The 22708-nt window shown below is 38.1% G+C and overlaps 1 protein-coding gene across 1 annotated transcript; it reads left to right on the top strand.

Annotated features, from left to right (window-relative positions):
* The first annotated feature begins 260 nt into the window (after nt 1–260).
* Nucleotides 261–22602, top strand: gxylt2 (glucoside xylosyltransferase 2). The gene is made up of 7 exons (XM_056256221.1): nt 261–687; nt 13932–14127; nt 16384–16515; nt 16606–16857; nt 17781–17904; nt 20086–20258; nt 22197–22602. Exons 1-7 carry the CDS (start codon nt 419–421, stop codon nt 22377–22379), a joined length of 1329 nt encoding a protein of 442 aa, XP_056112196.1. The 5' UTR covers nt 261–418; the 3' UTR covers nt 22380–22602.
* Nucleotides 22603–22708: the final 106 nt, after the last annotated feature.

Below are 22708 nucleotides of genomic sequence, written 5' to 3'. Positions count from 1 at the left end.
TCTCAATTCTGACTTTTTGCGTGAAAAAAAGCCAGAATTGCATGATATAAACTCGCAATTGCGTGTTATAAAGTCAAAATTGCGAGATATAAAATCGCAATTGTGAGATAAAAAGTCGCAATTATCTTTTCAAATGTTTTGTTCTGTGGCAGAAACAAGCTTCCATAGTTTCTCCTACTTGCGGCAGCATTACCGTATTACATTTGCGACAGAAGTATTATAAGTGTTACGGTAAGGAGTGTAAGGTCCGCCTTCAGAGATTCATATACGTGTGTGATATCGGTGCTAAGCTGGGCAGCATCGTCTTCATCATCACAGTACAAATGAAGAAGTATGGCTGCACACTACAAATATGTCCCCATGTTTTAACCAGAGCCATGGTTGAGACATTTCCACGCGAACAGAGCACTTTTTTACCATGAGAATTTACAGCAAGATCGTGGCGATCGTGGTATGCTTTGGAGTTTTCCTACTTTTGTACTTTTTCGGGGGGAACGCTGCGGACGAGCCGCCGCTTAAAGAAGTTGCGAAAGAAAAACATTTTCCATCCTTCAATCATGTCGCGGATTTTCCACCGGCGAAAGAATCGAAACAAAACCCAGAAAAGCCGCAAAAACCACCGAGGCTAATCCGCAAAGAGCCGAAGTTGAGCAGCAGAGGAGGAGGGAATGTCATCGCAAAGACTCGGTAGGAAATTCTTCAAGTGCAACATTATTGATGATCAACAACTAGTTTGATCCGAAAGAGAATGAATAAATATGTGTTTATAGATGTTTTCAAGACGTTTTGAATAAAACGTGATATAATATCATGTAATATAGTATAATATAATGCATGTTTTTCCTTCTATTAAAGTTGATACATATACTTCCTTTCAACTCCCTTTTCTGCAAACATGATCAGTGCATTAGTTTGATTCTCAAGAGCATTTATGACCTCAGTGTAATTTGCAGTCACTGCAAATCAATGCAAATGCATGTTATAATAACAACCCATAAATCATTGGTCTTTTCCTGAATGTCAACACAGCAAATCCAACCAGACATTCTTGTCAAAAGCCTGCTGCTGTGATAATGGAGATTGTAGCAAGAATGTCTTGAGCTGCAATCTTGTTTCTTAATGTAACAAAGAGGAAACCATGCATGACACATTTTTTGCACTGTCCACATTCCAGATTACTGTGCACTAATGTCTTAAATCTTACCAGAGACCAGTGTGCATTGCATGCTGCAACGCCGAGTCTAAGAGCCCCCTGTGCGCACCACGATTATCTCAATTGTATTTTAATTATGACTTCATTAAAAAGGTCACCTTGAATGCAGTTGCCTCGTTCCCAAAGGGTCTCACTCAACGAATGAAGGACAAAATCAATGATTGGTTGTACTGAGCGAGTGCACACAGTCCCATGTGACTGGAGGATGGAGTAGTTTATTCATCAAGATGATCCGCCCTTTCTGAGACATAATTAAAAGGAGCTGTCACATTTATCTTTTAGGTTAACTGGAGATTGGTTCATTTGTGTCAGTATTTTTTTTGATAGTGTGAAATCGATGATGCAAAGGGAGGCGGACTATTATGGATGCCTTTTTGATAGTGTGAAATCAATTCTGCAGTGAGGATGAGTTTAATATTCATTGCTTGCCTTCTTTCAGCAAGCATATGTTATCACCCCTCTGACAGCTTCACATAAACGCCACTAATTGCAGTTGTGAGATATCTCAACCCTTTGACCCTCCTGTTGGGTTTCCAGCAGTGATCCGTCTTCATGTCCACACCCCTGTGACTGCTCTCTGCTGATAAACCCACAATGCAACGGGCCAATGCAGAGCGGGGAAATTAGTTAAGCAGATTCGCCGTACAAACGGGAGAGATGAGAGGTTGTGATTTGTAAAACACTCTATGCGTTTAATTCCTCGCTCCCTATCCATCTCCGCAGAGGAAGGGGGAGGGGCAAAGCCATCTCATCCCGTTTGACCTGTTGTTTTATTTAGAAGTGATTAACTCTTCCGCACGAGTTTTTCCTTTTTTAAGCGCATCCTCCAGACGTGCTTCCTGCCTCACTGTTGCAAAACAGACAAATGTGTCCCTGATGATACGTTTCATCACATTCAGGGGGCCCGAAGGGTTTGTTTTGTCCTGAGGGCTCTAACAAACACAAACTTTTTGATCCCAGACCTTTTTTTTTTTTTTTCTGTTTTATTGTTGTATTATAAAAAAAATATATCACCAAAAAGTGAAAATTCCTTCATGTATTCAACCTCATGTCACACCAAGCCTGTATTAAGATATTTTTAAGAACATAGTCTTGCAGGTATGACATTTTTGTTGGCCACAATCCGGAAATGAGTTTGCATTTCAGTACTTTCATTTCCCTCATCGTGAAGTCAATGGGTTTTTGGTTAAATGCCTAAAATAAGGTCTGTGGTTAAACAAGCGCAAGATATTTTCATGTTTCATTCTACGACATTAAACGTCATCATGCCGAACAGGAAAAGCACTCACTAGTCTACTTTCACAGCCTCGTTGTGTTTATAATGACGCTCTTGCAATCTAACTCAACCTTTTAGGGAAAATGCTTTAAAATAAAGATTTAAGCTGTCGTAAGCTTAATGGCAGTGACGTTCGTTTATAGCCTACTTTAGCTTTTTACTTTATAGCCTACTTTAGCTTTTTAGGCTTCAAAATTAATAAAATGTGTTCATTTTTGAAGATTATCATGATAAACATGTAAGAATCATAAACTGTTGGTTGCAAAGCTCATTTGCTGCAATGATGCAAAAGCCAATGGAAAACTCCTATTAAGTTTTTGTCGAGGGAACCAGGGCGATGCTAACTTCCCTGTTGGCCTATAAATATAATAAAAAAAAAAGTCATCACTGCAGCAGTCTTTTGTTGAACTGTTTAAGTTGAAACAACATTGGCTCCCCCAAAAAAGCATTTTTCAAAACATTGCTTTAAAGAACAAAGAAAGTCATGCAGGTTTGGAATGACAAGATGATGAGTAAATAATGACGGACTTTTCATTTTTGGGTGAACTATTTTTTTAGGATAATAATGAATTAAAATGACAATGAAGTAAACTTGTAGCAGTACATTAATGTTTCTTTCACACCCTTTCCCAAAATAACCTGCATTACTGGAAAGCTGGGTGCTCATAACACCTTTTCTCTGCCAGAATCACAAAACACCACTCTACCCGTTTTTGCCGCACCTAGGAATAAATGTCTACTAACTGTCAAACCAATAGCTCACTCTGTCATCTGTAATGCAGGTATAACTAGAGGCAACTGCTGCATGGCAGCTACATTATATAAAGCCATAAACATGTCATGGAGGAAGACTAAGAGCCCTCCGTTTGTGTGTGTGCGTCTCTCTCTCTCTCTCTCTCTCTCTCTCTCTCTCTATAGCCTCTTTTATCTCTCCATTCGTGCCTCCCATTGAGTTGATTCCTCCTCTGCAGTCTTTATCTTCTAACCTGAAGCAATAACACTAACGTTTCACTTCAAGTTTTAAAGTCAAGGTGCCACTGAAAACCTGGCTCTGCCAGGACAGGTATACAGACATTCTAAAGAGGGGGAAAAGTGCTAACAATTTGGTCGTATAGATTATGGAGTGCGGTGAATGGCTATAAGAAAAGCACTAGCTGAATTCCATACACGCAGCCATGAGGGCTTGGCTTAAATCAGACAGCGTATTTGTTCTGTATATGTTTTTTTGGATCTCTCTTTGATGTTTTTCATTGTTTTGTTCAAGATTAGATTAGGGACTTCAAGATGCACAAACCACTAAAGCTTCCACAATCCATTGTGAAGTGCAGCATAATTTCGATTTCCAAATCCTATTGGAAAGGAAAATAAATAAATTTCAGAAAAAATATACTATTTCTGTTTATCTCATTTAAGGTACAGTGTTATTTCTCAAAGTCTTTGCTGAACACTGTTGCTATTTGAATTGAAAGAAAACAAACACATCCCTCTCTTCATTGATCCACCTCCAAAGCTCACCCTCCTCCAATCCTAACCGTCCTGCCCCGAATCGGTCTAGAACCCCGATCGCTGGCATGCGAGGCGGGTGCACTAACAAGGACGCTAAACAGTAAACACCAAATTCTCTAGCAGTCGTCAGCCTGCACAACTCTCACTAGCTAGCCTCCATTACACATGCAATGCAAGAGTGGATGTCTATTCATCGTAGCAGAAGCGCAACAAAATAATGCTTTACGAAAAATAAAGTGAAGATGATGAACGAATGACAAGGGAGAACAAAAAAATTACATACATACACAAGAGTAAATACAAACAAGAGTTCGTTGTTAGTTGCCAACAGCACAGCAGCTCCAGACAAACAATGACACTCAAAACCAGTGTTACTCACATGTGGAGTCGAATCAAAGCAATCTCAGCGTTGGAAAGCTTTTCTAATATTAACACGGCTCTTTAAGCTCTTTCCTGATCATATTCATAACCCTTAATTTTCCAGTAATACTCTTATGAGCTTTTCTCTTTTGTAATGTCTCTCAGCCATCTCTCTTTCTACAGTCTTTCTTCAAATCTCCCTCTTGCTCGTTCTCTCTCCTCCTCCTAATGTTGATTGGCTACACGTTGTGTTGTTGTGTTGGTCCGACCAACTTTCAAACAGTGTTTTTCAAATATCACTTACCCCACCTTTAAGTCTATTCTGACAAATATCATTGTGGAGAATCATTGTCCTTAATCTATTCCTGAACTTCAATACTGTAATAATATCATATTGGCAAAACAGATGTGGCAAACACTACAGTGTGTATTTGTGTTGGGCTCTGAAGAGCATCAAATGTTTCTATTTACAACATGTTTTTGCAGCATTGAGCAATGTAGCCAATCACTGTTCATTTCTTTAACTCAATGGCCAATCAGAGGTGTTTTTAAGTTAGTCGGTATCCACTCACTGCTCAAAATGCTGGAGTCTTCTGGTGTACAATGGAGATATTTCTGTGTAAATCATTACGTTTTAAGAGTGATTCACACAAATAATCAATAATGATCTCATAGAAGCTAAAGTAAGAGATACACTTCATATTGTTTAAAAAGTTAGAGAGGAGACACAATAAAAGTCCACCCTATTTTATTTTCATTCATTTTTGGATCACTTTTAAGTTGATTTCATGTTGTCCACAATAAATTGTATCGCTCAAAGAGGAACATCAGTGTCTGTCAGCATTAACTTTTGCTCTATAAGGAGTGCAATATTTAATTCAGCCTGCAGTCTAAATGTTTCCAGATGTTTCCACACAGACTGCAAGAATTTTTATAAGATCAGTCAGAGCATGTGAACATTTCATGTTGATTAAAAAAGGTATCGAAGTAAATGCCTTACTAGACAAAATCTTAGACAAATGATTAAAAACATTAAAAGAATAAATTGATCAGACCATTGATGCAATTCCTGTTGCCTAATTTTTTGTGGTGTAAACAAGGGAAGCTTTTTCCACAGGAAACCGCAGCCTTCAAAGCAAATGCTACGGTCTTTTATGATACTAGTCTATAATCTATAATAGGCAGAAAATCAGAGAATGAACTTTAAGGTGTGAAAATATCCATGCTTCCCTGTTGTCAAACCCCAAGGTGTTCCATGTTTTTCCTTTTCTTTATTTCACATCATATCAAGGTCTGTGGTTGAGTTGAAAAGAGAGCAAGAGTGTTTTGAGCGTCCTTGGCTTAATGGAAGCTCTTTGATGTCTGTCTGAAGGGCTGCATGCTTTTCTTGCGGTATGAATTTGTTTCCTCCTCCAAAGCCTTGGATAAATGGAGGACTTTTTTTCCCAGAGGTCATCTCTTGGGTAGAGCTTAGAGGGTTAGAGAGCTTACTTCCCTGGAGTGATGGAGACTCAACATGAATCACAAAAGCAAACACCACACCAATAACAATTTTGTTAGAGACTCAAGACAAGGAAATGTGTATTCAAGTGAAGCACCGGCTGTCTGGGTCACTTAAGTCATGATGAGCAAGAGTGCTACTCATTTACATGTTTAATGTCTCCTATTGTCTTTCAAAGTAGGGCTGGGCGATATGGCAAAAAATATGCTCACTATATTTTTTTCCATATTGATCGATAACGATTTTTATCCCACCTTGGTCGGAGCAGACCAGACATATTTTTCAGACTGTCTGGTAGGGCTGTCGCGATAACCGCAATATTGCAATACCGCGCTACTGACAGGCCAACCGCAGAGGAATGCAAGTAACCGCAGCAACCGCGAACCGCGTTTTCTTTTTTCATAAGGCCACCCTTCGTAGTTCGTACCATGTGTATTGAATGTTAAGTAAGTTAATAATGATAAGAAGACTGTTTATCGTGGTGATTTGTACAGAGGCTTCGTGGATTTGCCTAAACAGACAGTGAATGTGATCGACTGAGCGCGTGCGATTACCTGCGTCTGTCTTTGAAGTCAAGTCATATTCGTGAAAAGGTTGCCGTTTCCAAGCAAAGGGAAATATTTGTCGTATCATCCTTTTAACGTGTAAGGGTATTTACCATGAATGGCGTCAGCGCTGGTCAGCATTAACACAGTGCGAGGAAGCCGTGGGGGGAAAGCAGCGAGTCACGCATTGAATCAATGCCATTGGTCTCTATTAAGTGAAGCTTCAGCTTTGCCCAAAAGTGAAGCATTGCTGGCCAGCTGAGCCTTGAAAAATGGAGCTCAAAGTTAAAAAATAATTAACACCTTGTTTCATTATATTCATCATTTAAGGAATCCGCTTTTTGAACGTTTTCGTTGAATGAACGGTTTAATGACTCACTCATAGACAGTCCGTTAGCGTAACAATGTGCGCACTGAGTGACAGCCTTTCAATGCGCAGAGACGCTGTTTAGTTTCGGTTTGTTTTTGTGTATGCTGACCACATCATCATAACACGTATTTATATAGCAACAAATAAATATAAATAAATAAATGGCGCGGTAATACCGCATATCGCGCTATTGAGCCACTCAAAATTACCGCAAGAGAAATTCCTTCACCGCGACAGCCCTACTGTCTGGCCCAGTTCACACAGAACACGTTTTTGCATTCCACTGCGGTGATTTTCAATTGTTTTTCTATGTAAATGTGCTAGACGGACGTCTTTGACCGCTGTGTTCACGTCTTTTGTATAGTCTCATGCATGACATGGCATTCTAAAAACGTGGCGCTTAAAGGCACACTATGTAACTTAACACTCTAGCGGTAAAAAAAAAAAAACTGCATGCATTTTTGTGGAGGAACACAAAGCTCTGCGTGACTGCGAAATGAATATGGTTAACCTACTGCTCATAAAACATTCACTAGGTTTAAGAGATATAACCAATTTGGTTGGAAGAGATCTCAAGCTGACTACCTGAAGACGTTACTGTAGCTATACCCATTAACTAGGGCTGCACGATTTGGGGAAAATGTCATATTGCGATTAATGAGGTCAATATTGCGATTGCGATATGCGATTGCAATATAAGAAACAAATGGTTTCATGAGTCAACTTGCTTGGTTCTAAAGTAAAATGCACACACAGATTAGTGATCATTCTGTGTATTAATGTGTATTTCTCAACTCAAACTAGCAACAACAACTAAATGATTGATAACACCTATAATGATCAATAAGCCATTGATGTAAAAATGACGATACCCCCCACATTTTAAACGTTAATTATAGCCATCCAACATTAGTGATTCCATCAATATAATTGAAAGCTATCAACTTTTAAAATATTTATAAGGCTTAAAAAAAATAACAGCTTTTAAATTAAGTGAACTTCAAACAATCCTCACATAAACCCATAATAAATGCCATATTTACCTACCCAGCTAGAAATGTTACGTTCCCAGGACGTTCTCAGAACGTCCCCACTGGTGTCAAGGACGTCGCCTAGTAACGTTCCGGGAACGTTCTGAGACGGTCGTGATGTGGAGTTCTTTAAAGGGTCGGAGGACGTTATTTTGCGGACCTTCACGGAACATTCGGGACGTTCTTGGAACGTTTAGGGGACCATGTTTTATTTGGAAATGTGATGTTCCTAGAACGTTCTAAGACCGTCCGCACTGGTTTCAAGGACCTGCATAGGGAACCGAATGTAACTGCAGAAACTGTTCTTCTTGCAGAACCTTAAAGGAGTAGTTCACTTTTGAAAAAACTTTTGCTGATAATTTACTCACCCCCATGTCATCCAAGATGCCTATGTCTTTCTTTCCTCAGTCGAAAAGAAATTACGGTTTTTGATGAAAACATTCCAGGATTTTTCTCCATATAATGGACTTAAATGGGAACCATACGGTCCAAGGTCCAAAATACAGTTAATAACAGTTTCAGATGCAGCTTAAAATGTCTTTAAACGACACCAGACGATGAATAAGGGTCTTATCATGCGAAACGATCGCTCATTTAAAAAATAAATAACAACGTTTAAGTTTTATAAGCTCGCCTTTCTCTGTTCTGTGTGACTCTCCTGTTCGAACTCGTTCATCAAAATGAACTAATCTTTTTTCGAGTCATTTGATTCATTTAACGACCGAAATGAACGAATTGACTCGGAAAAAGATTTGTTCATTTTGATGAACGAGTTCGAACAGGAGAGACACACAGAACAGAGCGACGCGAGCATGTGAGCTTATAAAACTTAAACGTTGTTATTTATTTTTTAAATGAGCGATCGTTTCGCATGATAAGACCCTTATTCATCGTCTGGTGTCGTTTAAAGACATTTTAAGCTGCATCTGAAACTGTTATAACTGTATTTTGGACCTTGGACCGTATGGTTCCCATTTAAGTCCATTATATGGAGAAAAATCCTGGAATGTTTTCATCAAAAACCGTAATTTCTTTTCGACTGAGGAAAGAAAGACATAGGCATCTTGGATGACATAGGGGTGAGTAAATTATCAGCAAAAGTTTTTTCAAAAGTGAACTACTCCTTTAATCAGGAATAAGCATGCACGTTTTAACACAATCAAAGATAAAATACAAAGCAGGGATCCTTCATTTATATATTTATTTTGTGTGAACAAAAACAGATTATAGATTAATATGAATGTGGTCATGCATAGGAAGCATACAGAAAATAAATCCAGTAAATAAAAAAAATCTTAAGTTTTTCCAAATATTAGGAAACAGTAGCTATTATTATATACAGTGAGTGATACAGAAACAATATTAAATATATACAGTGTGTGTGTGCGTGTATATGTCAGTCACTGTCTTCATCCTCAGGAGGTGCCCGAAATTCTTCTTCTGGTGCCTGGAAAAAATCAAACATATATTTACCAATCACTTCAACGACTTTTTAATTACTTTTTACTTCACTTTGGTGTATAAGTAAATAAGTGAAGGGATAAATCAAAACAGTTGTTATTCTAGAGAGAGAGAGAGAGAGGAGCTGATGAAGCAAGTTTATTCTTAAGTGCTTTGTTCTAATCGCGTTATTGAATAGTGTCTGTAAACTGCACAAAGACTGTTTTTTTTGTAAGTGAATATTTGTAAGTGACGTCACTGGTTAACTGTACTAGCTTACTTCCAATCACCCATTGACAAATTACCAGCAAAACAAAACTATCAAAAACTGTTATCAACACAAAGATGTGGTTAAAACCCCAAACTTATATATAACAAGAGCTCCAGTGTAACGTTAACTTAACTTACCTCTTCTGAAAACGGTTGAGATGCTAACGGACTTTTTCGAAGACACAAAACCATTTCTGTAAAGTAAATATTCAACAGAAGCGTATCAATTACACGTAAGAAAGGTGTCAGGAACGTTAGTATGTATTATTTGTGTGATTTTGTTAACTAAAATTACCTGAAAGCACTCAGTGAAAACATCAGCGAGAGACGCTAGTTTTGCTGTTTGTCAGTTGATGAGTGTCCTCATTTCCATGGTTTCCATCTGCTCGCGCGCGCTCCGGTCTTTGAATGCGACTCGAATGTTTACGCGCACGCACATTAAAGTAACAACAGGTAACTTTTGCTCTCGGGGTCCCCCTACAGTTGGGAAACAGTATTGTCCTCTACTACTGTCGTAAACTCTGTCATCCTACATGCACGTGCAATTGTTGACAACCATGATAGCCCTGAACACTGTAGGAGGAGGTCACATGCAGGTGTTCTGCTTGCGTCGCGTGTGAAATGTCTTCATCCCAGGTACAGTGGCATATATTTCAGCATGTCATATGAATATAATTTCATGGGTTTTATTTTTTTTCTAACGACAAATGATCGCGATGCTCACGTTTACAAGCCAGCGTCATTATAGTAGCCTAGTCTATTGGTTACCGTTTTACTGAATCTATATGATACTTCAATGCAATGTTTGAGTGGTTGATAATAACCATATATCGTCAATATTATAATATCAAGCTACCATAAATGAATCTGCAAATTTTACAAATCGATTTGCATTATAGCTTGAGGCAAGACAAATAAACAAATATCACAGACATGTTAGGTATCCTAAAATATGATTTTATTAATAATCTTCCTCCTTTCTTTGTACATGTTGAGTAGACTACACTTTTTAGGTCAAACATTTGCTATTTGCATTTCATCGATTGCAAAGTTCAAATCAAAACGAGAATACTAGCGATAGCTAACCATCAAAAACTAGAATATTGTTTAGCTACCAGATTGATACTAGCTACCAGATTGATAATTCGCTACTACTCTAGCGAATTAGAGAGGTTAGAGACAGGCATTCTTTTTTCGATGGGGGGTTCGATGCTCCCTGCACACGCAAGGTCTCTCGCTCGCTTTCTCTCTCTGCCGTCCGCGCGCGTTGGAGCACAGTCTCTGTCTCGCGTGTGCGCTCGCTCTAGATTCCGGGAGATTTGAACTAATTTGCGGTATAACTTGTCCATCACGAGTGGCTCAACAGGTAGATCTATAGATAAACTCATCTTTCAGGCATTTGACCGACTGGGTTGACAATTTAGCGTGAGAAACCGGGGGTGTGGCGTACGTGTGATCGTGTGAAACCAATCAAATGCGGGTGTCTCACGGCCAATGCGTGAGAGTTGGCAGCTCTGCAATGTTGATCCTCGTTCTGCCTTTAACGCGATCACTTTCTCTTTTTCTCTTTTTCTCTTTTTGCTTTGCTCCGATACAACCTTTGCTTTCTTGTTTTTCCGTGCTGCTTCGGCCATGACTATAACATTTGGCTTGCAAGTCCGATTTTAAGGAAGTGGGGGTGGTGGTGGAAGTGACGTATATGCCGTAAAGCAGTCGAATTTTGTAGTTCTTTTTGTTCGCCGGTTACTACCCGAAACCCGAAGTTTAAAAGTACGAAATAAAAACGCTACAGACCCCGTCAGGCTATGGCAGACGTGTCATTCAACCTATTGTAAGTCGATGTACCATCACAAGAGACTTGGAAATATATTATGAAGGTTGAAAAGTTACCTGTTGTTACTTTAAAACCATAGAACACTTCAAGGCACGCATTTAAATAAACATCTATAATTTAACATATAACAATTTAAAATATCATTAATTTTAAATCATAAATTTAAAATTCATTGTGTAGTTCTATGACCCATTCACTTGAAAAATGCTTTATTTTTTATACCATCACATTGCTTTTGCTTTTATTTTTATTATATATAGCCGATTTGTAAAAGCACTAAAGACTGCTTTACATAAATGAAAGATGGTAATGAAATAACGGGCCGTGACGTTGCAGTTTCGTTGCCAGTAGCCTAAGTCATAAAATTAGCAAGTTACGATTATGTATCTGGAACGTCCCCCTAAAGTCACATTGGAAACGTTATTATATGACCAACAGAGGACCGTATGGAAATGTTCTGTTAACGTCCCAAATGTCCTCTTTGTAACGTTTTTGTGTGACCATATTATCATCAATATCGAACGTCACCCTAAAGTAATAACGGGAACGTTATTATATGACCAACAGAGAACCGTATGGGAACGTTCTGTTAACGTCCCGAATGTCCTCTTTGTAAAGTTGTTGTGTGACCATAGAATAACCAGTATGGAACGTCCCCCTAAAGTCACATTGGAAACGTTATTATATGACCAACAGAGAACCGTATGGAAACGTTCTGTTAACGTCCCAAATGTCCTCTTTGTAACGTTTGCTATGTGACTATAAAATACCCCAAATAGAACGTCCCCCTAAAGTCATATAAGGAACCTTGAACAGCAGCACTTTCATAACCAAAAGAGGACGTTCTATGAACGTCCCTAATGTTCTGTAAAGGTTCGGAACTTTCGTTACCTTTAGAGAACTTTTAGGGAACGTTGCACAAGGTCGCGAGAACGTCACCTCCTACGTGGGTGTGCCCTTCCTGTCTTAACAAGTAGGATTGAGGATTTATATACAGATTTATATACAGAAATTGAATAAAGTTATCAAACAGTCTGCGCTGCATGAATTATAAATTATATATAATCCTTATTAAAGCTACAAAACTTCTTTAGTCAAGAGCAGTGAGTAATTTTCTGTTCCCTTTGTTCTTTGATTAACTTTACTGACAGAAAGCTTTATTCGCTGCTGGCCCTTTGAGAGCAGCCGTTGCTGAGACGCGGATCTCACACGCGTCTCATTCTCTCACAAGCACAACTCTTTTCGTCCATCATAAGACTGCTCTTATGTTATGAAGATAATCGACAAAACGACATTTTGGCATAATTGTGTGTGTTATTGTTCGTTCAAGCTCAAAAGAGAACTGTATTCTGGCACGCGGTCTGTGCATGCGTATTATACTGGCGCGCGTTATTCTGTGAGTCACATTCAGGACATTCACAGGCAGCGCGCTCTCTTTTGACTTCTTGTCGTGCAAAATGGTTTTTAGGCATTTGCACGAATAAGAGCGGGATCATGTAACACTAAAGGGTGACAAAAAAGAAGAGATGCGGTGTTAATAGCCCTAATTTGTTTATTTCATATAAAATCGTGTCATTTTGCGTTATATAATCGCATAGGTTTGACATCGCGATTACGATTGCGATACGATTAATCGTGCAGCACTACCATTAACCATCATGAAATGACCCTTCAAAATAGATTATGCTTCTGTTAGAGAGCTACATATGGCAGTTTATCTGTTCAATAAAATACCTTACTCACCTGTTGTAAATTAACTTTAGCTGGAAATAACATTATTCAAGAACCGCTATAAAGCCAAAACAATCTCTGTTACCTTAAATGATATGTTTATCTCTGTAAAGCTGCTTTGAAACAATCCATTGTTAAAAGCGCTATATAAATGAAGATGACTTGACTTGACTTGAGTAATTATAACCCCATCTCCGCATTGTTTTTACAACATTTCAAATCCCTCAGTTCTTGCCATCTCCAAAAAGCCAAGCCAATGTTGATTCTCGTTTTATTACGAGCTCTGTCGCGTTCTCTTTTTGCCAGCAGACTCTCCACTGTTCAGCGTTTCTTATAAAACGGGTGATTCCCCGGAGGTTCTACATTTAGCTGCTCCATGTCAACCTTCCTCACTCGTTGTGACCACTAACCTATGCCACTCCCACACCATACACGCATCAAAATCGCCATTTTTCTCTATTTACGGATTTGACAAGTAGCGCTCGTACGCAATTTCCATGTACGCAATTTAATGCGAAAACCATCCCGCTAGGTCTAAAATATAAACACTTATAGGCTAACCATGTTGAATCTGACCTTCGTCTCGCATTTGTAAGCCCAAAAATGCATTCTTCTTACTCTTTTTTTAAATACGCTTGCCCTTGTGTGCTCTCTGAACAAGTTGGTTGCAAATCTGACTCTGACTCAGAATTGTTTACCCTTGAGTCATTCCATGTGCCAGGGGAACCGTGTACAGAATGAGTATTTCACGACCATGTTGTCTCATGGTTTGACCCAGCTGATTTGTACCAGATGTTTTTTGTTGTTGATGTCACGGTTCGTATGGGTTTAAGCTTTTTTTTCTTTACCTCTAGGCAGAAGAGTGAGGTGGGGCACCCTGTGTCAAAGGTCACACGAGCAGAGGATGTCATGCACCTGGCAGTGGTGGCTTGTGGGAACCGTCTAGATGAAACGCTCAACATGGTGAAGTCAGCACTGCTCTTCAGCATAAAGAAGATCAAATTTCACATCTTTGCAGAGGAGGACCTTGCCGAACAATTTGAAAAAGGGGTGAGAGCATGTCCCATGATTATTTCATCTTTGCTGTGGCTATATTAGGGTTTTTTTATTTGATTGTAATGTCTAGCTGACTGGTGACCTAAAATATGTGGGGGGTTTTTTCATCAGACATTTATTTTCAAGGGGTTTGAGTATCTTTATCTAAGGCATATCTTTATTTTCTGGAAAGCATTGCAATGGATAACTGACTTTCAGACAAAGTTTCATCCCCTAACTATGTAGCTCGAAAAAATCTGCCACACGTTTTGGGACTATTGCTTCACTCTGATTCTTTCCCTTGCAACTTAAATCTCTAAATGTAATATGCCAACTCCAGCATAACTAATAGGGCTGTGAATATTTGTTCTGAGAACAATTCAGTTTGATTACTGTTTTTTATATATATTAAATGATGCGGTGTATTTTGTTTGACCATTTCAGTTTATTATTTTGGTACCATTCATAATTTTTCCAGGGATTTGCTTAGTCAAACTCACAATAATGATTGCTTATATCAGGGGAAATTAACCTTTTCCAACCCTCCAATAACAAGCTCTTGCTCATATCATATTCATTTTATAGTAATTATAATCATAATGATTGTGTTTTACATCCTTACATCCTAAGATTTCTCAGTGTATTTAAACCTTTGACCTTTGACAGAACTGTGACTGTCAATTGTATTGTACTAGTAGTGGCTTTGTGGTAACCCTCAGACAATGTCAGACTAACCCTGACAGCCAATCTGGTGAGGAGGGTAATGTGAGAAACCTCATGAATCTATCGATCTCTTTACCATTAACACATTATTTGGTTTCTGGTAGAGTGGTCTTTCTCTACACTCCTAATCGTTTCCAATGTTTCTCACCACAAAGGGACTGTTATTGAAAATAGCACTACATTGTTTTCTACATTTAGACAGTTGATGCTTTTTGAGAGGTGCCCTCTGGCCTTGAGCTGATCTTGATCTATTCCTGCGCATACTGCTGAAGATAAAGGATCTGAAGGCTTTGAAGAGAGATAGAGAAGGAATGCAATGTCAAGTTTGTTATTCAAAAGATTTCCTCTGTTTTTCTGCAGCCTTTTCAGCAGTAGTTATTTGGCCATCAGCAGGATATTATAAACCAGTGGTTCTTAACTGATTTGTTATGACTCAAAAATGGGTTGAAGGTCTTTTCTGATGGGATCACGGACGGCTGGAAAAAAACAAAGCTAAATGAGAATGATAAAATCCAAGTAGATTGTTTGACATTTATAAGAAAAGAAAAAAATGGCTTTCATAACTTTTGTTGATGACATGCATCTAAATAAATGTACACAGTCGAATTTACAATAAAATACTGTCAAGTTTAAGGTCCCTTGGTGGTATTATGACTAATGATAAGTAAGGGGTAATCCACGGCTATCTGTGCAATAAATGATTTTAATGAATGATGTGGAGGCAAAAAAACACCCGAGTCCCGATGCGAAGACTCTGTTGCGCTTGTTCCATGTGTTAGAGTGCTAAGGCATTTTGAAAATTATCAGTTTTTCTATTCTGAATAATTTACATATTGCTGTGCCTGTGAAGTTTATGGTGATAATAAAAAAAAGTATATTTTTGTTGGCATTGAAAAAAATGAACTGGTTGTCACTTCCAAACTTGCATGTACCAAATCTCCCTTAGTTTTTTTTTTTTTCTTTATCTCTAGACATAAATGCAAAAAATGCAACAACAACAAAAAACCAAGTAGCTAAATTTGTTACTCTGTGTGCAGTAAAAAAGCATTAAAACATAAAATGACATATAGATTTGTGCCAAAGCTGATTGTGGGCAAATTGATCCTTAAGATATTAAAGCCTGGTTTCACAGACAGGGCTTTAGATTAAGCCAGGATTAGGCCTTAGTTCTATTAGGACATTTAAGTAGCTTTTATAAACGTGCCTTAGAAAAAAAAAACATTACCAAAACAGTGGCACTGACATATTTTAAGATATGTCAGTGCAAGTTGCTTTCAGTTAAAACAGCTCAAACATGCATTTTAGTCTAGGACTAGGCTTAAGCCTTGTCTGTGAAACTGGGGGTAAAACATGCCATGTCCTACTTAGTTAAAACAAGGTATACCACTATGGGTAGATCTCTTCAGGACTTCTAAATTACATTCTATAAATCACAAATCTTACAAAAGATACAAAATGTTGCTCTTTTGAAGGATTGGTACAGGTTTCTTCTCACACTTTTCTCTGCTGACATTGCCATTGACTGATTCTTTCAATTTCTTCTCACAGTTCAGTGTGTGGCCTCAGACGGTGTCCTCCAGGTTTCACTACAGCATATATCCAATCACCTTCTCTGTGGGGAATGCAGATGAATGGAAGAAACTCTTCAAGCCATGTGCTGCCCAGAGGCTGTTTCTTCCTGTAGGTTCCTGCTGCTTAAGTTTTTTTGTTCATTTGTTTGTTTTCCATCTCACCACACAGACTGTAACCAAGTATTTCTTCTGATCTCAGGTGATCCTAAAGGACGTGGACTCGCTGTTGTACGTGGACACAGATGTTCTGTTTCTCCGCCCTATGGATGACATCTGGAAGTTTCTGAAGGCTTTCAACAGCACTCAGCTAGCTGCCATGGCCCCAGAGCACGAGATCCCCAAGATCGGCTGGTATAGCCGCTTCGCAAGGCACCCCTTTTATGGAGTCACAGGGGTCAATTCAGGGGTCATGCTAATGAACCTCACACGGATTCGTAGCACTCTGTTCAGGGTAAGGAACAATACAATTGACTTGACTTGAATTTTGATGGGCAATTTGTAGCTCTGCTTATGGTGAAATTTCAGTGGTCCATAGCTGTTTTTTAAACTTCAAATACTAGAAATGAATATAACTCGGTTCCATACCAGTCTTCATTTTATATTAGAGATTTTTTTTATTTTATTGACAGCAAAGCCAAGGTAATCTTTAAAAGCACTAATAATTTCAAATGTAATCTTTGGCAAATCAATATCCACTTTTCATTCTGTACATTATAATGTGATGCCTAAATTCTCTTCAAATTCAATTATAGCATTTAAAATGAATAATTTAAGTTTTTAGTTGTTTATTTTGAATTTATTTAGACATAAAAACCTTAAATATCTGGCATTGCTCAGTTATCTACTATAACTTGAAAATGATTGTCAGCTTATCGGTATCAGCCAAAATTTTAATATATGTGCATCTCTGTCAAATACATTCTGATTTATACACTTATTACAAACATAATATAATTAACGCAAATATTTTAGATTTCATAGAGTGCTAGGTTATTACTAGATATTGCCAGTGTTTTCCTTATATAGTTTATTCCTCTTGGTAGTGGGCTGAGGCTTTGGTGTTCACATATCTTCTGAGGTTTCTTTGCAGATTTAAACCCTTTTAACCTCAGGCTGTTTTTAGTAGGCAGTGATGGAAGTCTACTGATTGCCATCCGTTGAGAGAGAGAGAGTGGGTGACAGCAGTCTGGATTAGCATATTTCTGTAACTCAGCTAGAACTGTAATTTCCAACCCAAGCACATTTTCAAGGCTGTCTGGGAGGACAAAAAGAACATTTCTTCTTCTGAAAAAAATTTCCATATCAACAGCTGTCTGAAAAGTGTCTGCCAGACTCACTGTTGAGGAAAATAACCTGCCACTATTGATTTTACAGAACAGCATGATCGCCAGCGGTCTGTCGTGGGAAAATCTGCTACACCCTCTCTATCAGAAATACAAGAACCACATCACATGGGGAGACCAAGACCTCCTCAACATCATCTTCCACTACAATCCAGGTACAAGGATATGCTTGCACAAATATATACTTGATTATGATGAGTAAGATTAGACAACACAAGCAAAAAATTATTTTGTTTTTATGGACATGTACCATTGAAGTATGTTGTAAATACAATGGTATATATCAAAATACCTCGTTTTTTGGACATGCACTATATTAAAACCAGGTTTTTTGGATATGTGCCATGTCAATACCATGGTATTCTTTGAAGCTCTTAAAGGGGTCATATAATGCCATTTTTGTACAAGCTAATATGATTCTTTAGGGTCTAAATTAAAAGTTTGTAATATACTTTAATTAAAAATTCTCATTAGTATTGTAAGAAAACACTTATTTTACCTGGTAAAAAACAGCTCTGTTTTCAGCACGCCGTTTCAGTGTATATGACTTTAAATGATCATGAGCTTTGCTGACTCCACCTCTCTGTTCTATGCGTACACCAGAGCTGGCTCTGGCGTACACCGTTTGTAACACAATAACACAATAACCATAACACGTTGTTCAGTATAAACGTGGGATTATGCATTATATTGAGAACGTCATACATAGAAAACATGCCGTAATGTACCCTGAGTGTAAACCTTAGACGAATTCATTGTGAAGCGTGCAGCTAGCGATTTACAAGGATTAATATAAATATTAATATAAAGTTTAATAAAACGTTACACTCACTTCAGTTCTTCTGGAGGTGCAGCAGGAACACGAATAGATGGTACCGATCCTTTCAGGAGCAGCTTCTTAGCAAAACCAGCTTTATACCTCCTCGTTTATAAAGCAGTCTGGTGTGTGCAATGATTCGCGCAAACATGAGAGCATTGACGTTGCTAGTGGGGAATATTCCCTTCGAAAACAAACTCAGCCACTGCGTCTTCGGCGGTTCGGATTTAGGAACATTAAAATGACTGCTGTGTTCGTTATTACACCCAAGACCAGAACACCACAATCGCTTAGACGCCATTCTGCTCATAGACAGTGCTCCAGCATATCAACAATGACCACGCCGGTCCGCGCGGACTATGATTGACAGCTGGCTCACGAGCGAGGGCGGGTCTGTGTTGAAACGTGGCTGTCATTCAACAATCGTGGGAGGGGCGTGCGAGCTTGTGACGTCACACGCTCGAACGGCTCGATTTGAGGCAGGGGAAAACATATAAGGAGATTAAAACAAAACCACTGGATGGATTTTTATCATTATATGATGGTTGTGTACAGGCACTGTCAACACACATTTCAGTACAATCAACTTGTAAAAGTGCATGTACCATTATATGACCCCTTTAAAGTATTTTGTAAAATACAGAGGTATAGATAACTTGTTTTTGGTACTACACTAATAGTATGCTTCAAAGTCCCATTTATTAATTATATCTTTAAAGTACCTTGCATTATCTTGTAAATGCCATGGTGCATGTCAAAATACTTTGGTTTTACCATGTTTTTAGACATGTAAGGTGATAATACTATACATTTTAGCCGGTACATACTATGGTAAATATCAAAATACCTCTGTATTACTCTGGCGGTAATAAGTATTATGATATTAGCATATGTGATTACATCACTGTACGTTGCACTAGCACAGTAGAAAAAAGTAAGGGAAAGTTATTCAGTGCATCATTTAAACTCTCATATAAACCTGTCTACTTTCTTTATTTTTGTTGATTTGCACTCTACATTGTTACAGCACTAGTTTACCGGTCATTGTGTTGTTTGCTGGAGGCTTAAATCCAAGTGTAAAAGCTGTTATTCTACTTGTTGTGAAGCCTTGAGGGTTTTTATCATGCACATGACAACTAAACTTTCCAACTCTGATTGTTGTTTCTTGTGCAGAGCTTGTGCACCTTTCCATTTGTACTCTTCCCAGAAAAAGAAAAAAATGTTTTAACTCTCTTTCCTCGCCCTCCTGAATGTTGTCGTTTTATAGAGATAAGACCCTTTTGTGTAGATTAACACATCTCTTGACTGGAACAGGTGTGACAGATACTGACAGGTGCAGTAATTAAAGTTTCTAAATCGGTGAGACATTTGGCAAGGGTAATGGTACAGGCCCAAAAGACTAGCACAACTACAAACACCAACAAATAGAAGACAAATGAAGATTCTCTGCACAAGTGCTGCGTAGCTATGCTATTTGCAGTTTGGATAAAACGTTGAATATTTTTCTTTGTGTCTACAGAGTGTCTGTACATATTTCCATGCCAGTGGAACTACAGGCCAGATCACTGCATGTATGGAAGCAATTGCAAAGCTGGTGAAGAGGAGGGAGTGTCTATTCTTCATGGTAACCGTGGAGTGTACCATGACGACAAGCAGCCCGCATTTAGAGTGGTTTACGATGCCATACGTGAGGTGAGACATTTTCAGGAGACATTTATATGATAGAACTAATAGAATGGCTGTCAGATTGTTGATAATTATATATGTATACTACCATTCGAAAATGTTGACTCACTTAGATGTTTTTTAAAAGGAGCATCTTATGCTCATCCAGGCTACATCAAAAATACAATAAAAAGCATATTATTGCAAAATAATCTTATAATAAAAAAAAAAACTGTTGTCTATTTTCATACATTCTTAAATGTAATTATTCATGTGATGGCAAAAGCTGAATTTTCAGTAGTATTTACTCCAGTGATCCTTCAGAAATGATTCTAATATGCTGATTTGGTGGTCACAAAACATTTCTTATTATCATCAATGTTGAAAATGGTTTAATATTTTCTGATTAATAATTGCTTAATATTTTATGGAAACAGTGAAACTTTTTTCACCGGATTCTTTGATAAATATTAAGTTCAAAAGAACAGCATTTTTTTTTAAAATAGAAATCTATTTCAACATTATAAATGTCTTAACTGTCACTTTTGAGCAATTTAATGCATCCATGCTAAATAAAAAGTATTATTATTTTAAAAAAAAAATCTTACTATATATATATATATTAGTGCCGCACGATTAATCATATCGCAATCGCAATGTCCTTATATGACGCAAAATGGTGCGATTTTATGGAATAAATAAATTTGGGTTGTCAACGTTAACGCGTTAAATTGATTTAAATATTGATAAAATATTTAACGCAATCAACGCAGCATCTGTTCATTTTTGTCAATTAACGTTACGCGCTGCCTGTGAATGTCCTGACTGCATTGACACACAGAAAGACTCACGCCAGTTTCGTGTGCACAGACAGCACGCTAGAATACAGTTCTTTTTCGCGCTTGAACGGACAATAACACACAATTATACCAAAATGTCTGTTTCGTCGAGTATCTTCATAACATAAGAGCAGTCTTATGATGAACGTGAAGAGTTGTGAGAGAATGAGTCGCGTGTGAGACCCACGTCTCTGTCAGCAGCGGCTGGTCTTAAAGGGACAGCAGCCAATAAAGCTTTCTGTCAGTAAAGTTAATCAAAGAACAAAGGGAACAGAGAAAATTACTCACTGCTCTTGACTAAATAACTTTTGTAGCTTTAATAAGGATCAGTCTATATTTCATTTATAATTTATGCTGTGCAGACTGTTTGATAACTTTGTTCAATTTCTGTATATGTCCTACCTGTTAGACAGTAAGGGCACAGGTAAATATGACATTTATTTTATAATATTGTACTATTGAGACAAAAACAAGTTTGCAGTAATGCAAAGATGTCACTATTTAATTTTGTAAAAACTATTATTTTAATTTGAAAACACTGTGCATTTAGTTGTTGTTGCTAGTTTGAGTTGAGAAATACACATTTCAGCATTACCCCTAATCTGTGTGTGCATTTTACTTGAGAACCAAGCAATTTGACTCATGAAACCATTTGTTTATTATATCGCTATCGCAATATTGACCTCAATAATCGCAATATGACATTTTCCCCAAATCGTGGAGACCTAAATATATATATATATATATATATATATACATATTATACATGTCTGCATAAAAATGACAAAGATTAAGATTTTAAGATTAATAAGTATAATCTATTTGTCTTTGCTTGCTTAGGCCACTAATTCTTCAGTGCTAACAAAACAAATCCTGAGGGTGTTGAATCATGAGAATAAATAGAAGTGTTCCAATGTGCATTCAGAGTGCAGTTTACTTGAATCTCTCCTTGAGGGCTAATAGCAGGAAACCATCTCTCCACGAGGAAGCCTTTTGTATGGTTGAGTCACGTGGGCCCCTCTGCTGTTTAGAATTCAGTCAGATATGAAATGTGGACTTTGTTCATTGTGCCTCCACAGTTATACCAAAGCAGTTCCTCAAACTTGTATTTTACCTTCTCTTTCAGTATCCCTTTGAGGAGAACATGTTCCAGTCTTTGTTTTACCCTCTTCAGACTAAGTTCCTAGACACAGTTAACACCCTTTGTGGAAGAATACCACAGGTGTTCCTCAAACAGATCGAGAAGACCATGAAGGCTGTTTATGAGAAAAAAGTGGTGCGCCATGTCCGACTGCCACATGAGAAATGAGCCTCAGTTGCATTTCAACATCATAAGGAAGAGTCTCTGCCTGCTTCTTGGATCAGAGTGGGGTTTTTTTGTTTTCATTGAAGACAAGCAATGCCAGAAGCAAGCTACATTTGGTCCATTACGCCCAGTATGAGCTTCATGAGCCAGCGGAGTTGGAGATTTAAGCAGGAACGAGAAGCAGTTTTGGTCTGCTGGAGGGAGACAGAGAAGTCTCCAAATGCATTGAGTGCCTCCAACTGTGGGTTATCACATCTGAATGTTCCTGAAAGAATATGAGAGACTCGATGGCAAAGCTGTTTTCAGCAAATCCAAAAATATGGATTCAGAGC

Source organism: Rhinichthys klamathensis, unplaced genomic scaffold (assembly GCF_029890125.1).
Source record: "Rhinichthys klamathensis goyatoka isolate OS25496 unplaced genomic scaffold, OSU_Roscu_1.1 h1tg000124l_1, whole genome shotgun sequence".
NCBI lineage: Eukaryota > Metazoa > Chordata > Actinopteri > Cypriniformes > Leuciscidae > Rhinichthys > Rhinichthys klamathensis.
This window is presented reverse-complemented; position numbering and strand designations above follow the sequence as displayed.